The 16,238-nt window shown below is 40.3% G+C and overlaps 5 protein-coding genes across 5 annotated transcripts; 2 read left to right on the forward strand and 3 right to left on the reverse strand.

The window, feature by feature from the left end:
• Positions 1 to 337: 337 nt before the first annotated feature.
• On the forward strand, positions 338 to 2,628 carry LOC108563098 (hexamerin-like). The gene is made up of 2 exons (XM_017921677.1): positions 338 to 450; positions 512 to 2,628. The coding sequence occupies exons 1-2, from the start codon at positions 366 to 368 to the stop codon at positions 2,542 to 2,544; spliced, it is 2,118 nt and encodes a 705-aa protein (XP_017777166.1). The 5' UTR covers positions 338 to 365; the 3' UTR covers positions 2,545 to 2,628.
• Positions 2,629 to 4,235: 1,607 nt separating this feature from the next.
• LOC108563095 (hexamerin-like) lies at positions 4,236 to 6,468 on the reverse strand. Its single transcript, XM_017921674.1, has 2 exons — positions 6,385 to 6,468; positions 4,236 to 6,320 (listed from the first exon to the last, which is right to left on the reverse strand). The coding sequence occupies exons 1-2, from the start codon at positions 6,455 to 6,457 to the stop codon at positions 4,291 to 4,293; spliced, it is 2,103 nt and encodes a 700-aa protein (XP_017777163.1). The 5' UTR covers positions 6,458 to 6,468; the 3' UTR covers positions 4,236 to 4,290.
• Positions 6,469 to 8,195: 1,727 nt separating this feature from the next.
• Positions 8,196 to 10,392, reverse strand: LOC108563097 (hexamerin-like). The gene is made up of 2 exons (XM_017921676.1): positions 10,320 to 10,392; positions 8,196 to 10,258 (listed from the first exon to the last, which is right to left on the reverse strand). Exons 1-2 carry the CDS (start codon positions 10,390 to 10,392, stop codon positions 8,229 to 8,231), a joined length of 2,103 nt encoding a protein of 700 aa, XP_017777165.1. The 3' UTR covers positions 8,196 to 8,228.
• Positions 10,393 to 10,993: 601 nt separating this feature from the next.
• Positions 10,994 to 13,228, forward strand: LOC108563096 (hexamerin-like). The gene is made up of 2 exons (XM_017921675.1): positions 10,994 to 11,081; positions 11,144 to 13,228. Exons 1-2 carry the CDS (start codon positions 11,009 to 11,011, stop codon positions 13,171 to 13,173), a joined length of 2,103 nt encoding a protein of 700 aa, XP_017777164.1. The 5' UTR covers positions 10,994 to 11,008; the 3' UTR covers positions 13,174 to 13,228.
• A 771-nt stretch (positions 13,229 to 13,999) lies between these two features.
• On the reverse strand, positions 14,000 to 16,094 carry LOC108563091 (larval serum protein 1 alpha chain-like). Its single transcript, XM_017921669.1, has 2 exons — positions 16,062 to 16,094; positions 14,000 to 15,987 (listed from the first exon to the last, which is right to left on the reverse strand). The coding sequence occupies exons 1-2, from the start codon at positions 16,084 to 16,086 to the stop codon at positions 14,000 to 14,002; spliced, it is 2,013 nt and encodes a 670-aa protein (XP_017777158.1). The 5' UTR covers positions 16,087 to 16,094.
• Between the last annotated feature and the right edge of the window lie 144 nt (positions 16,095 to 16,238).

Here is a 16,238-nt window from a genome sequence, read left to right on the forward strand (position 1 = left end):
TATAAGATCTTTTTTTTTAATGCCCAGACGGAAAATTTCTGTCTCTACTCGTTACAGTTTTGGATCGTTTTAGGATACAAATTATTTTTTGTTATTTTCAGTAAATTAATATCAGGCGAAACTTTGGAACGGTGATTTTTGCGTCCGAAAATTGCGTGTAGATAATTTTAATTGGTGAAAAATTGGTTTACAATTGGCGAAGATAACGTGCGACGAGCAGCAAACATGTTTGATGCGAGTTATCTGCGTGCGATTTTTTTTATCGGGCTTCAGGTCAACGATAGACGATGCGTTTCTTTAGTATATAAGAGTGCTGCTGATCATCCAGAAAGCATACTCAAGGTGTCTCGAAGTGTGAACACATCATGAGGACAGCAACCGTAGTTCTTTTGGCCGGCGTTTGCGCCTTGGCTGTTGCCACCCCAGTCTCCAAGCAAGAATACAAAATTGGTAAGTTTTAGTGTTTTTTTTTTGAAGATTTTTGATTTAAATTGTTGAATATTATTTATAGCTGATAAGGTCTTCCTCGAGAAGGAAAAGGATGTTCTCCGTTTGTTCGAGTACGTGAACCAACCGGCTTACTACAAGGATTTTATTGAGATCGCCAAGGACTTCAAATTCGATGGACACTGGGACCAATGGACCCAGCCCCAATACGCTAAGGAATTCTATCACTACTATGAGCACGATATCCTTCCACAAGGAGAGGTCTTCTCCGTGTTCTACCCAGAGCATTTGAAGCAAGCCGTCGCTTTGTTCAGAGTATTCTACTACGCCAAGGACTTTGAGACTTTCTTCAAGTCCGCTGTCTGGGCTCGTCAACACGTTAACGAAGGCATCTTCGTTTATGCTCTTTCTGTTGCCGTCATCCACAGCCAATGGACCAACGAACTTGTCCTTCCTCCAATCTACGAAATCTACCCACAATTCTTCTTCACCGACGAAGTCATCCACAAGGCTCAACAGTACAAGCAACACTACTGGGGAACTTACGAGCACGAGAAGGAAATCAAGGATGAAAGCTACAAGGGCTACACCATCCAAGCCAACTACTCCGGCTGGTACATGAACGTCCACCCAGAACAATCCATGACCTACTTCACCGAAGATGTCGGTCTTAACTCTTACTATTACTACCTTAACATCTTCGCTCCATTCTGGATGGAAAGCAAGGAATTGAAATACGATGCCTCTTTCCGTGGACAGTTCTTCTACTACCGCCACCAACAGCTTTTGGCCCGTTACTACTTGGAGCGTCTCTCCAACGGTAAAGGTGAAATCCCACACTTCGACTTCGAGCACCCAATTGAGACCGGCTTCTACCCATCTCTGACCTACGGCAACGGTTTGAAATTCCCGACCAGGCCAAACCACGCTAACCTCTACTACCACGGTGTCCACGGAGAACAAAACTACAAATGGTTCGGAAACTACTCCAACTCATACACCTACGTCAAGGACTACGAAAGGCGTCTCCGTGATGCCCTCGACAACGGATGGGTTTACACCCCAGAAGGCAAACAAGTTTTCTTGTACACCAAGGACGGATTCCAAACTCTTTGCAATTTGGTTGAGAGCAACCCTGATTCACCACATGGTCGCTTCTACGGAGACATCCAAGTCTTCGCTCGTCACCTTTTGGGATACTCCTACTTCCCATTGGACCAATACAAGGTAGCCCCATCCGCTTTGGAGCACTTCGAAACCTCTCTCCGTGACCCGATGTTCTTCCAATTCTACAAGAGGATGATGTACTACTTCCACCAATACCAGAACTACATGGGACCATACGAAAGGCAATACCTGAACTTCGACGGTGTCAAGGTCGAGGATGTCCAAGTTGACCGTCTCATCACCTTCTTCGATTACTACTACTCCGATCTCTCTCACTCCGTTGCCGTTGACGAGAAGGAATTCGTCGAAGACACCTTCGAGGTCCGCGCTCGCCAATTCCGTCTGAACCACAAGCCATTCAACTACAAGATCAACGTTGTCAGCGAGAAAGCCAAGGAAGCCTTCGTCAAGGTCTTCATTGGCCCCAAATACGACGAATACGGACGCGAAATTGACATGGAAGACAACTACATGAACTTCTTCGAATTGGACAGGTTCACCTACAGCCTCCAAGCCGGCAAGAACGTTATCGAGCGTAACTCCAGGGAAAGCAAATTCTTCAGCGTCGACCGCACCACCTACAAGCAGCTCTACAAGCAAGTCCTCACTGCCTACAACGGTGGCGAAGCCTTCAAGTACTACCCGATGTACAAGTACACCTCCTTCCCACAGAGGTTGATGCTCCCCAAGGGCGAATACGGCGGCAAGACCTACCAATTCTACGTCATCGTCAGCGAGTCCCACGGACATGAAGAATCCAGCACCACCGCTCAATACTTGGTCGACACCAAGTACACCATCGGCTATCCATTCGACAGGCCGATCAAGTTCGAGCACGACTTCTTCGTACCAAACTCCTACGTCAAGGACGTCGTCATCTACCACAAGAACACCGAAGAGGAGATGAACACCACCTGGAGCAAATATTAAATTTCGCTCAAGTCGCAAACAATAAAACGTCGACCGCAAATGTAAATTCTTATGACTCGATATAAATATATGTTCTAAAACGCACAACAAAAACTAATAGTTTTCTTATAATTTATCCCAACATTAATATTCATGATTTGTTGACAAATCAATTATTGACAGATATAAAGTATTGTATATTCATGAAATTACATTGTATAGAAATTTTGTTGACAAATCAACAAACAACTAATATAAACAGAAAACTAGTAGATTCAATAATTTATCCCCATGCTATTATTAACATTTTCAAAGTTTCATTGAAATTGATTTGTGGTGAAATCCGTGCAATCGTTGTTGACAAATCAACAAACTGACTGACAAACACGCACACGCAGTAGTGTCGACAGGAAACGAATGGATATTGGGTTTTTGCATAGAGTTGTAACAAATTTATGGTGCGGATTACGATTACATCATCGGCGTTAATCCATCCGTGGAAATAAATTATACCATTGCAGACACACCGGGGGGTGGGAATCTGCGAATATCGCAAGGACGACATTATTAAATCGGATAAATCAAAACGTTAAGGTTGAGACCTTCAAATTATTATCAATCCCATCCGCAGCAGCGGCTCCGGCCCAAGAATTTAATACGCTTTATATATATCCCTCAGTCGGCTATAAAACACACACGGCTCTTCCGCTCATAATATACTCTTCAGCAGATGTACTAGTTTTAAATAAAATTTATTATCTCAGTCGCACGCAATTATCTGAAATATGCGGTGCATTATGTTATGTAATGATAAAAGTGTGTTTGTATGAGGAAAAGTAAATAAAAATAAGCGGACGCGATAACTGGACGAGTCGGCCGCAGATTCATAAAATCGGCCTTGCACTTGACATTCCAGAAAAAAAAAATTGTTTGATAACATTTTGCGAAGGACGAGCTGAATATCAATGGAACGCTTTCATCCAAATCCTCGGATAATCTAGTACACTCAACTTTATTTTAATTACTCTTTATTATATAATCTTCAAATTTGATATCTAAAGAGGATACATATATATATACATTTTTTCTTTTTTACTAATTAAATGTGATATTAGATTTTGGGAATTTGTATTTTGGATGGGATCGCGTGACGGTAACAGGAGGGTTAACATAGGTCGCATGTCCAATGAATCTCCCTTTACAGGAATGCGTCGACGAAAGGGCGCAGTTGGAATTCGTGACCTCAAGCCGTCCGACGCTGCTGTCGGTTCGAACTTTAATTTCCCGCACCGGTCTAAAGAAAACTGAAATGGCAGTCGCAACAGAAAAAAGTGTAAAAAAAATAGAGAAAAATGTGAAACAGACGTTAGAGCAGAAAGGGCGGAACAAAAGTAGAGCAGAGCGGAAAATAATTAAATTGAAATCGAATTTTCCACTCGGCCCGCTCTTACCTAAATAATGCAACACGATTTTAATCAGTTAATCGAGTTCTCATTACTTTTTTCTTTTTCTTCTTCTCGCTTTCTCCATCTAAAGTCGAATTAAATTGGCAAATTGATTATTAAGTTTTCTTGGCTTCCAATGTGTTTCTTTGTGTCTGCACTTTTCTTTATTCGTTGCTAATTTTAGAAGTGAGTTATCTATTGAGTAAAAACACTAAATATAATTTCAAAGATTTATTTTTTTTTCATACATATTCAATTACATAGCATTTCAGTTGTTAGAGAATGGCGTTGTTCGTTTTAGATTGTTTGGTTTGAGATTGATTTAAACTCTGCTCCAGATGGTATCGAATTTCTTGTCGGCGTTCTTGTGGTAGATGACGACGTCCTTGGTGTAACAGTTTGGCACGAAGAAGTCGTGTTCGAACTCGATGGGCCTGTCCAATGGGTATCCCATGGAGTATTCGGTGTCGACGAGGTATTGGCCGAATTCGCTTTCTCCTGGGGCGTGGTATTCGCTGACGATGAAGTAGAATTGGTAGGTCTTGCCGCCGAATTCACCCTTTGGCAACATAAGCCTTTGTGGGAAGGAGTAGTACTTGTTCTCTGGGTAGTATTTGAATTGCTCTCCACCGTTGTAAGCGGTCAAGACTTGTTTATACAAGTCGAAGAAGGTGGTGCGGTCCTTGCTGAAGTAGATGCTCTCGAGAGAGTTGCGTTCGATGACGTTCTTGCCAGATTTCAAGGTGTACTTGAATCTGTCCAATTCGAAGAAGTTCATGTAGTTCTCTTCCATGCTGATTTCACGGCCGAATTCATCGTATTTGGGACCGATGAAGACCTTGACGAAGGCGTCGACGGCTTTCTCGCTGACAACGTTGATCTTGTAGTTGAAGGATTTGTGGTTCAGACGGTATTGGCGAGCGCGGACTTGGAAGGTGTCCTCTTCGAATTCCTTCTCGTCGACGGAAAGGATGTTGGCGATATCAGAGTAGTGATAGTCGAAGTAGGTAACCAGACGATCGATTTCTACGTCTTCAATCTTGACTCCCTTGAACAAGAGCTCTTCCCTCTCGTATGGTCCCATGTAGTTTTGGTATTGGTAGAAGTAGTACATCATTTTCTTGTACAATTGGTAGAACATCGGGTCACGGAGGGAGGTTTCGAATTGCTCCAAAGCGGATGGGGCTACCTTGTATTGGTCCAATGGGTAGTAAGCGTATCCCAAGAGACGACGGGCGAAGACTTGGAGGTCACCGTAGAAACGCTCGTTTGGTGATTGCGGGTTGCTCTGGACCAAGTTACCAAGAATTTCCAAACCTTCTTTGGTGTACAAGAAAACTTGTTTGCCTTCTGGGGTGTAGACGTATCCCAGGTCAAGAGCATCACGAAGACGCCTCTCGTAGTCCTTGACGTAGGTGTAAGAGTAAGAATAGTTTCCGAAGAAGTTGTAGTGTTGCTCTCCATCGACTCCGTGGTAATAAAGGTTGGCGTGGTTTGGCCTGGATGGGAATTTCAAGCCGTTGGCGTAGGTCAAAGATGGGTAGAATCCGGTCTCAACTGGATATTCGTATTCGAAGTGTGGGATTTCACCCTTGCCGTTGGAAAGACGTTCCAAGTAGTAACGGGCCAAAAGCTGTTGGTGGTAGTAGAAGAAGAATTCGCCGCGGTAGCTGCTGTCAACGTCCATATATTCCTTTTCCATCCAGAAAGGCATATAAACGTTCTGGTAGTAATAGTAGGAGTTGAGACCAACATCTTCAGTGAAGTAACTCATGTATTGTTCGGGATGGACGTTCATGTACCAGCCGGAGTAGTTAGCTTGGATGGTGTAGCCCTTGTAGCTCTCATCCTTGATTTCGTTCTCGTGATCGTAAGTTCCCCAGTAGTGTTGCTTGTACTGTTGAGCCTTGTGGATGACTTCATCGTTGAAGAAGTATTGTGGGAAGATCTCGTGAATTGGTGGCAGGATCACGTTCTCGGTGTGCCTGGAGTGGACGACGGCAACGGAAAGGGCATAAACGAACATGCCTTCGTTGACATTTTGACGAGCCCAAACGGCGCATTTGAAGAAAGTTTCAAAGTCCTTGGCGTAGTAGAAAGTCTTGAACAAAGCAACGGCTTGCTTCAAGTGCTCTGGGTAGAACACGGAGAAGACCTCTCCTTGTGGCAAGATGTCGTATTTGAAGTAATGGAAGAACTCTTTGGCGAATTCAGGCTTGGTCCATTGGTCCCAGTGTCCTTCGAATTTGAATTCCTTCTCGATTTGAACGAAGTCCTTGTAGTAAGCTGGTTGGTTCACGTATTCAAAGAGGCGCAAAACATCCTTCTGTTTTTCAAGAAAAACTTTGTCGGCTGCACAGAATTATTATACAATTAATAAAATATATTTCTACTACAAATTGAAGTGGATACTCACCAACTTTGAATGTGGAGTCTGGTACAGCGGAGGCGCATACCGCCGCGATCAGCAGAACAAATGCTACCCTCATGGTTGTTGACTGTTAACACCTTGAGTGTGCTTTCCTTCTTGCCAGTCGGAGCATTTATACTAAAATTTTGGTTAATTATCGATGACCTATGCAGTTTTATCAAAAAGAAAACGATAACACTAGGATTATGCAGCCGCAAATAAATAAATCAAATTGGTAACAACGAGCGTGAACATGTACAAAAAAAAAATAGATACTAATTACGGTTGGTCGCAGATACCTTTGATAATAATAAGATAGGTTATTGCAACATAATATTTAGAAAACAAGTTAACAAATTTATTTATAACTGTTACGTTGAGTTTTGTTTGTTTATAGATTAGCCTAAATCTGTTATGTATAAATTTATTATTATTTTAAATAAAATCTTTTGACTTATTGTTTAAAATAATATCAAATGTTACTCCATAAGTAAATTCAAAAGCATTAGGAATTCATTAGAAATTTCACAGATATATCATAGAAATCTATTTAAGAGATAATTTAGAAGAAACATATTTAAAATCTTTATTTCTTTAATAACAAATTAATTGTTAATTGAAATGACAAAGGAAATATTTTATTGACTTTGATCTAAAGTATAGACATAATATTTTATATTGCAATATTCATAGAAAACTTAAACAAAAAATGAAATAAAAACATAATGAAAAATAACTAATAATTTACTTTTTACTGATTATAGGTCTTTTATAACTATTGTATACTATTTATTAATATATATTTAAGGTAATAATTTAAAGTAAACTGGGTTTAGGAATAAAAAAATAAATAAAAATACAAATATAAAAATTATTTATTATTGTTTTTTAACAAAATAATCATAACATTTAAATTTAAAAAAAAAATATAGAAATTTTGCAAATCGTAAATGTTTACTAAAACTTCATATTTTGTTGTATACTCTATAAAATATTAAAAAAGGCAGAAAGTCATAGGATTGCTTTGTTAAGTGAGTAAAAAATTAATAATAAAATATTTAAATACTAAAAAAGTTTATAACACATTCTAATTATGGTAAAAAAAAAACATATTAGGGCAGAAAGACCTATGGTCAATAGCCCTTTGTATCAGTTGACTTTTTTTGAAATTATATATATTTATTTTGTTTACTTATTACTCTATGTGTTTTTTTTTAACTGATGCAATAAATATTATTATTATTATTATCATTTATATATATAATAAATTGTATAGGTTTTTGAAAAATAAATATTTATATATAATCTAAAAAAATTGGTTTTGTCGTGTCCCAGGGATGAAATTCTGGACACAGTGGAATATCTTCTTCTGGTGTTGTCGTTTTGGAGTCTCAGTAAATAATTCAATTGGTTTTCACAAGTTTATTATAATAATTAGTACTCTTCCAAGACAATGTATTACTTTTAGAGATTGACTAAGACTAATTACTAACATTTATTTTACTAACGAAGTTAATTCGTATTTATATGGACGGGGTGGGAGTTTGAGGATTAAGGCACGTTTTGTAAAAAGACGCTCCGCTTCAGGTCACTGTTCTCCGTGTGATCTGTCGATTCTGCAGTTTTGTTATCAGTTGAAAATACGAAGAAGCGCAGCAAACGGTCACTGTCTTCTGTGGGATTTGCCTACTCTGCATATTGATTCTGTTAATTATTTATAATTTAGTGGTTGGACACAACAGTTTAAATAATAAAAAGATATAGAATATTGTTGAGAAATTTTTATTTTGTGATATTTACATTAAATTTATGAATATTATATTGAAATTGTCGTTAAAGTATTAATCGGATTAATATCTGCTCCACTTGGTCTCGAATTCCTTGTCGGAGTTCTTGTGGTAGATGAGGACATCCTTGACGAAGGAGTTTGGTACGAAGAATTCGTGCTCGAACTCGATGGGCCTGTCCAATGGGTATCCCATGGAGTATTCAGTGTCGACGAGGTATTGAGCGAATTGGCTTTCTCCTGGAGCGTGGTATTCGCTGACGATGAAGTAGAATTGGTAGGTCTTGCCGCCGAATTCACCCTTTGGCAACATAAGTCTTTGTGGGAAGGAGTAGTACTTGTTCTCTGGGTAGTATTTGAATTGCTCTCCACCGTTGTAAGCGGTCAAAACTTGCTTGTACAAGTCGAGGAAGGTGGTGCGGTCCTTGCTGAAGTAGATGCTCTCGAGGGAGTTGCGTTCGATGACGTTCTTGCCAGATTTCAAGGTGTACTTGAATCTGTCCAATTCGAAGAAGTTCATGTAGTTGTGTTCCATCTCGATTTCACGGCCGAATTCATCGTATTTGGGACCGATGAAGACCTTGACCAGGGCGTCGACGGCTTTCTCGCTGACAACATTGATCTTGTAGTTGAAGGATTTGTGGTTCAGACGGTATTGGCGAGCGCGGACTTGGAAGGTGTCTTCTTCGAATTCCTTCTCGTCGACGGAAAGGATGTTGGCGATGTCGGAGTAGTAGTAATCGAAGTAGGTGACCAGACGGTCGATTTCAACGTCTTCAATCTTGACTCCCTTGAACAAGAGCTCTTCCTTCTCGTATGGTCCCATGTAGTTTTGGTATTGGTAGAAGTAGTACATCATTTTCTTGTACAATTGGTAGAACATTGGATCGCGGAGGGAGGTTTCGAATTGCTCCAAAGCGGATGGGGCTACCTTGTATTGGTCCAATGGGTAGTAAGCGTATCCCAAGAGACGACGGGCGAAGACTTGGAGGTCACCGTAGAAACGCTCGTTTGGTGATTGCGGGTTACTCTGGACCAAGTTACCGAGAATTTCCAAACCTTCCTTGGTGTACAAGAAAACTTGTTTGCCTTCTGGGGTGTAGACGTATCCCAGGTCAAGAGCATCGCGAAGACGCCTTTCGTAGTCCTGGACGTAGGTGTAGGAGTAAGAGTAGTTTCCGAAGAAGTTGTAGTGTTGCTCTCCGTCGACTCCGTGGTAATAAAGGTTGGCGTGGTTTGGCCTGGATGGGAATTTCAAGCCGTTGGCGTAAGTCAAAGATGGATAGAATCCGGTCTCAACTGGATATTCGTATTCGAAGTGTGGGATTTCACCCTTGCCGTTGGAAAGACGCTCCAAGTAGTAACGGGCCAAAAGCTGTTGGTGGTAGTAGAAGAAGAATTCGCCGCGGTAGCTGCTGTCCATGTCCAAATATTCCTTCTCCATCCAGAAAGGCATGTAAACGTTCTGGTAGTAGTAGTAGGAGTTAAGACCAACATCTTCAGTGAAGTAGCTCAAGTATTGTTCTGGGTGGACGTTCATGTACCAGCCGGAGTAGTTAGCTTGGATGGTGTAGCCCTTGTAGGTCTCATCCTTGATTTCGTTTTCATGCTCGTAAGTTCCCCAGTAGTGTTGCTTGTACTCTTGAGCCTTGTGGATGACTTCGTCGTTGAAGAAGTATTGTGGGAATACTTCGTAGATTGGTGGCAATATGATGTTTTCGGTATGCTTGGAGTGGACGATGGCAACGGAAAGGGCATAAACGAACATGCCTTCGTTGACATTCTGACGAGCCCAGACGGCGCATTTGTAGAAAGTCTCGTAGTCCTTAGCGTAGAAGAAGGTCTTGAACAAAGCGACAGCTTGCTTCAAATGTTCTGGGTAGAACACGGAGAAGACCTCTCCTTGTGGAAGAATGTCGTATTTGTAGTAATGGAAGAAATCCTTGGCGAATTCAGGCTTAGTCCATTGGTCCCATTTACCCTCAAACTCGAATTCCTTAGCGGTTTGAACGAAATCCTTATAGTAAGCTGGTTGGTTGATGTACTCAAACAATCGAAGGATGTCCTTTTGCTTTCCAAGGAAGGCCTTGTCAGCTATTTAAAAAAGAAAATTATAAATCAATCAAAAATAATAATTAAGTATATAAAATAGTACCAATAGTATAGTGAGTTTCGGCTAAGGCGAAGGCGCAAAGGCCTGCGAAGAGGACAAAGACTGCTGCTCTCATGGTTGACACCTTGAGATGACTATACTTTCTGTGCTGCGAAGATCCGCTTTTATACCAAAATAAATATCATTTTTATCTTGACCTGTGTCCGTTGGGTGAAACTTATCTTCCAGATAAATAATTTAGAAAGAAGATTAGAATATTTTTGTTGTTCTTTTTCTTATTTGGATAAAAATAATAAGTTTAATTAATGAGATAAAAGAAGAACATTGAATCTCAACATACTAAATCTCTGTTACTAATTTACAATAGATTTTAATATTTTTAATTTAATTGTATTATTTATTTTCTTAATATACATTTTTATGATTAACCCATATAAAATTTTCTTTATAATTATTTTAATTTAAAGGTTGTTTGTAACCAAAATTTAATATTATTTGCTTATTTCCTATGTTTAATAATTTACTTACATAGTAAACTGTATTTTTGGTAAGAAATTTAGTTGATATGGTATTTCTTTAAAGGAATGTCTGTTGAATAATTTGCAGAGTTTTTATCGTAGCCTGAAGTCGCGCAGGTCAAGATAAAGTTCAACAAATATTTAGTATATAAACCGATTGCTTTTAGTTTTTGAATCAGAGTTGAGGTGAATACCCATTCATCCACATCCAAGATGAGAGCAGCTGTAGTAGTAGCACTGGTGGGCCTCGTCGCCTTGGCCATCGCCGAACCCAGCTACAAAGTCGGTAAGCTCATCGATCCACTATTCTAAATCGTAGATTTCATATCAAATGTTGATTTCAAACAGCTGACAAGGTCTTCCTCGGAAAGCAGAAAGATGTTCTCCGTCTCTTCGAATACGTGAACCAACCGGCTTATTACAAGGATTTCGTTGAGATCGAGAAGGAATTCAAATTTGAGGGACACTGGGACCAATGGACCAAGCCTGAATTCGCCAAAGAGTTCTTCCATTACTTCAAATACGACATCTTGCCACAAGGAGAGGTCTTCTCCGTGTTCTACCCAGAGCACTTGAAGCAAGCCGTTGCTTTGTTCAAGACTTTCTACTACGCCAAGGACTTTGAAACTTTCTTCAAATGCGCCGTTTGGGCTCGTCAAAATGTCAACGAAGGCATGTTCGTTTATGCCCTTGCCGTTGCCGTCGCCCACTCCAAGCACACCGAGAACGTGATCCTGCCACCAATTCACGAGATCTTCCCAGAATACTTCTTCAACGATGAAGTCATCCACAAGGCTCAACAGTACAAGCAACACTACTGGGGAACTTATGAGCATGAGGATGAAATCAAGGATGCTAGCTACAAGGGCTATACCATCCACGCCAACTACTCCGGATGGTACATGAACGTTCATCCAGAACAATCCATGACTTATTTCACAGAAGATATTGGCCTCAACTCTTACTATTACTACCAGAACGTCTACATGCCTTTCTGGATGGAAAAGGAATACATGAGCTTCGATGGAAGCTATCGCGGAGAATTATTTTACTTCTATCATCAACAAATCTTGGCTCGTTTCTATTTGGAGCGTCTCTCTAACGGCAAGGGCGAAATCCCACACTTCGACTTCGAGCACCCAATTGAGACCGGCTTCTACCCATCTTTGACCTACGCCAACGGCTTGAAATTCCCGACCAGACCAAACCACGCTAACCTTTACTACCATGGAGTCGATGGAGAGCAACAGTACAACTTCTTCGGAAACTACTCTTACTCCTACACCTACGTCAAGGACTACGAAAGGCGTCTCCGCGATGCCCTCGACAATGGATGGGTTTACACCCCAGAAGGCAAGCAAGTTTTCTTGTACACCAAAGAAGGATTCCAAACTTTGTGCAACTTGGTCGAAAGCAACCCAGAATCTCCCAACAGTCGGTTCTATGGTGACCTTCAAGTCTTCGCCCGTCGTCTCTTGGGATACTCCTATTTCCCATTGGACCAATACAAGGTAGCCCCATCCGCTTTGGAGCAATTCGAAACCTCCCTCCGCGACCCAATGTTCTACCAATTGTACAAGAGGATGATGTACTACTTCTACCAATACCAAAACTACATGGGACCATACGAAAAGGAAGAGCTCTTGTTCAAGGGCGTCAAGATTGAAGACATGGAAATTGACCGTCTGATCACCTACTTCGATTACCACTACTCCGATCTTTCTCACGCCGTCACCGTTGACGAGAAGGAATTCGTCGAAGACACCTTCGAGGTTCGCGCTCGCCAATTCCGCTTGAACCATAAGGCATTCAACTACAAGGTCAACGTTGTCAGCGAGAAAGCCACCGACGCCTTCGTCAAGGTCTTCATTGGCCCCAAATACGACGAATACGGACGCGAAATTGACATGGAAGACAACTACATGAACTTCTTCGAATTGGACAGGTTCAAGTACACCCTCCAAGCCGGAAAGAACGTGATCAAGCGCAGCTCCCTCGAAAGCAACTACTTCAGCGAAGACCGCACCACCTACAAGCAACTCTACAAGCAAGTTTTGACCGCTTTCAACGGCGGAGAAGCATTCAAGTACCCCGATTTCACCAAATACTACACCTTCCCACAGAGGTTGATGTTGCCAAAGGGTGAATTCGGAGGCAAGACCTACCAATTCTACGTCATCGTTAGCGAGTACCACTCCTCAGAAAATAACGAAATTGCTAATTACCTCGTCGACACCGAATACTCCATGGGATATCCATTGGACAGACCAATCGAATTCGAACACGATTTCTTCGTTCCAAACTCATACACCAAGGACGTCGTCATCTACCACAAGAAAACCGAAGAAGAAATCAACACCACCTGGAGCCATTATTAAATGCTTCTAATTTCCTAATTGTACATACGAATGTTTTAACGAATATATATCAAAAAACCACAAAACAATATGTTTTATTTAAAATAACATTTTCAATACTGAAAATAGCGTATCAAACAACTTAAAATTAAGTATTTTGACTAAAATAGTCTCTATCATTAAATATCATAAAATTGAAATTTAAATTTTAATTTAAAATTTGATTAGAAATTGAATAATATTCTTTGAACATTAACTAATATAAATAACTAATTTTCTAAATGAAAATGTATTAAGAAAAGTTAAGATATTTTGTCCTTAAATACAAAGTTCTTATATCCAACAAATTTGGATAAATAATTGATAATTATATATTTGAAAAGAACGCATGTATTCTTGTATTTTATTTAGTTTTTACATTTATTTGCATTATTATGTAATTGTTGTGCATAAATATTCTCAATATTATAAATTATTCATTGTTACGAATATTTATTTAATATTTAATATAGTGTGTTTTATGTTAATAAACAGTTCAGTTGGAAAATTGAAATATAATATTTATTAGAATACTTTTAATTAAATAATTTCAATACACCTTGAATCGCTATTGTTGTTTTTAAAACAATAGGAGAATAATATCTATTCATAATTTGATTATTGTAAAAATAAATTGAATTTAATCATTGACGTCGATCAGTTGTATAAATTTCAATATTGATTTACGTATTTTGAATAATATATTCATTTTAAGTTGTTGATTTGGGAAAATAAACGTGTAGAGTGAATTTGTTTTTTTCTTTTAATTTATTAAAATTGAAACATTTTAAAATCATGTCAAATCAGATTAATGTTGTTTGTACATCAATTTCTCTTCATCGTGGTGCTTCTCGTGGTAGATCTTGACGTCCTTGGCAAAGAAGTTGGGCACCCAGAATTCCTCCTCGAATTTGATTGGTCTGTCCAAAGGATAACACATGGAGTGATGGGTATCGACCAACCATTCAGAGAATGCGTCGGAAGTCGGAGCTTCGTACTTGGTTACGACGACAAAGAATTGGAATGTCTTTCCAGAAGCATCACCCCTTGGAAGCATCATCCTCTGTGGGAAATTGTAGTATTCAGCTGGGTATTGCATCTTGAAAGATTCTTCGCCATTCAAAGCTTTGTGTACTTGGTTGAACAAGGTCTTGAAAGTGAGATGCTCATTGTTGAAGAATTTGTTCTCGTGCGAGTTGCGCTCGATGACGTTCTTTCCAGATTTCAGGGTGTACTTGAACCTGTCCAATTCGAAGAAGTTCATGTAGTTGTGCTTCATCTCGATCTCGTGACCGAATTCATCGTATTTGGGTCCAATGAAGACCTTGACCAAAGCATCTACAGACTTATCGCTGGAAACTTGGATCTTGTAGTTGTACGGTTTGTGGTTCAGACGGAATTGACGGGCGTAAACTTCGAAGGAGTTCTGGGCGAATTCCTTCTCGTCGACGGTGACGGCGTTGCTGATGTCGGTGAAGCATTGCTCGAAGAAAGTTACCAGTTGATCGACATGCATGTCCTCAACCTTGATGCCTTCCATCAAGAGGTGATGCTTTTCGTATGGACCCATATGATGTTGATGGGTATTGAACAAACGCAGTATCCTCTTGGCGATCTGGTAGAACATCGGGTCACGGAGAGAGGTTTCGTAATGTTCCAAAACGGATGGAGTGAGGGTGTTTTGAGAGAAGCCAATGAGATGGCGAAGGAAGATCTGCAAGTTTCCGTAGAAACGAGCGTGCGAGGATTCCGGGTTGCATTCGATTATCTTTCCAAGAGTTTCGAAACCTTCCTTAGTATATAAGTCAATCATCTTGCCTTCTGGGGTGTAAACCCAACCCAAGTCGAGAGCGTCGCGGATGCGTTTCTCATAGTCTTCGACCTTGGTCAAGCAATGGGAGAATTCCTTGAAGGAATTGTGCATTTCCTCACTGTCCAAGTCGAATTTCACGTTCTTTGGCCTGCATGGGAATGGTTTTCCATTGAAGTAGGTAAGAGCTGGATGGTACTCGAATTGGGTTGGTTCTTCGAAGTTTATTGTTGGGATTTTACCCTTGCCGTTGGACAAACGTTCCAAGTAATAACGAGCCACGATTTGGCTGTGGTAGTAATGGCACCATTCACTGCGCTTGGTGGCATCAAAACTAATGTATTCCTGCTCCAACCAGTATGGCAGAAAGACGCTCCTGTAGTAGTAATGAGCGTTCATGCCAATGTCTTCGGTGAAGTAGGTCATCCATTCCTCCTCGTACTTGGTGTATTCAGCGGGGATGGTGTAACTGGACTTCTCTTTGTGCTCCAGTTCATGCTTGTAGGTGCCCCAGTAGTGTTGCTTGTATTGCTTAGCCTTGGTGATGACTTCGCTAGTGAAGAAGTAGTGTGGGAAGATTTCGTAGATTGGCGGTAAAATTACTTCCTTGGTATGCTTGCTGTGGACGACAGCAACAGAAAGAACGTAAACGAACAATCCAGTGTTGACGTGTTGGCGAGCCCAGGCGGCGCTCTTGTAGAAAGTCACGAAGTCCTTGGCATAGTAGAACACCCTGAAGAGAGCTTTGGCGTACTTCGTATGCATCGGGTGGAAAACGGAGAAGATTTCATCTTGCTTCAAGAAATCCTGTTCTTGGTAGAATTGCCAGAACTCCTTCACGTATTCAGGCTTGCTCCATTGATCCCAGTGTCCCTCGAATTTGAAAGTCTTGGCAAATTCGATCAAATCCTTGTAATAAGTGGGCTGTTGCACATGTTGGAAAAGACGGAGGATGTCCTTTTGCTTCTCGAGGAAGACTTTGTCAGCTTTAGACAACAAAAACAATAAAAAATAATAATTTAAACAATGTTCTTAAACAAATCTTTAAAAGAAAACTTACCAACTTTGTAATGAACTCCACTCATGTTGATGATTCAGGATTTGCACTGAGTATGCTAGGTGCGTAGCGATGTTAAGTTTATATACTATTTTTTACGGATCAACATGACCTGATCTCAACGTATCAGCGTTTATCAGCAATTAGATTCATTCTCATTCGCTCACATTTAATCTTCTA

This window comes from Nicrophorus vespilloides, unplaced genomic scaffold (assembly GCF_001412225.1).
Source record: "Nicrophorus vespilloides isolate i.1.1-1 unplaced genomic scaffold, Nicve_v1.0, whole genome shotgun sequence".
In the NCBI taxonomy this organism is placed as follows: domain Eukaryota; kingdom Metazoa; phylum Arthropoda; class Insecta; order Coleoptera; family Silphidae; genus Nicrophorus; species Nicrophorus vespilloides.

Bases quoted from the DNA above. Each gene is read 5' to 3' on its own strand.
- LOC108563098 (XM_017921677.1), top strand. From the start codon at position 366: ATGAGGACAGCAACCGTAGTTCTTTTGGCCGGCGTTTGCGCCTTGGCT. The intron at 451-511 runs GTAAGTTTTAGT...TATTATTTATAG, and splicing joins CAAGCAAGAATACAAAATTG to CTGATAAGGTCTTCCTCGAG.
- LOC108563095 (XM_017921674.1), bottom strand. From the start codon at position 6,457: ATGAGGGTAGCATTTGTTCTGCTGATCGCGGCGGTATGCGCCTCCGCT. The intron at 6,321-6,384 runs GTGAGTATCCAC...AATTCTGTGCAG, and splicing joins AGACTCCACATTCAAAGTTG to CCGACAAAGTTTTTCTTGAA.
- LOC108563097 (XM_017921676.1), bottom strand. From the start codon at position 10,392: ATGAGAGCAGCAGTCTTTGTCCTCTTCGCAGGCCTTTGCGCCTTCGCC. The intron at 10,259-10,319 runs GTACTATTTTAT...TTTTTTAAATAG, and splicing joins CGAAACTCACTATACTATTG to CTGACAAGGCCTTCCTTGGA.
- LOC108563096 (XM_017921675.1), top strand. From the start codon at position 11,009: ATGAGAGCAGCTGTAGTAGTAGCACTGGTGGGCCTCGTCGCCTTGGCC. The intron at 11,082-11,143 runs GTAAGCTCATCG...GATTTCAAACAG, and splicing joins CGAACCCAGCTACAAAGTCG to CTGACAAGGTCTTCCTCGGA.
- LOC108563091 (XM_017921669.1), bottom strand. From the start codon at position 16,086: ATGAGTGGAGTTCATTACAAAGTTG. The intron at 15,988-16,061 runs GTAAGTTTTCTT...TGTTGTCTAAAG, and splicing joins TGGAGTTCATTACAAAGTTG to CTGACAAAGTCTTCCTCGAG.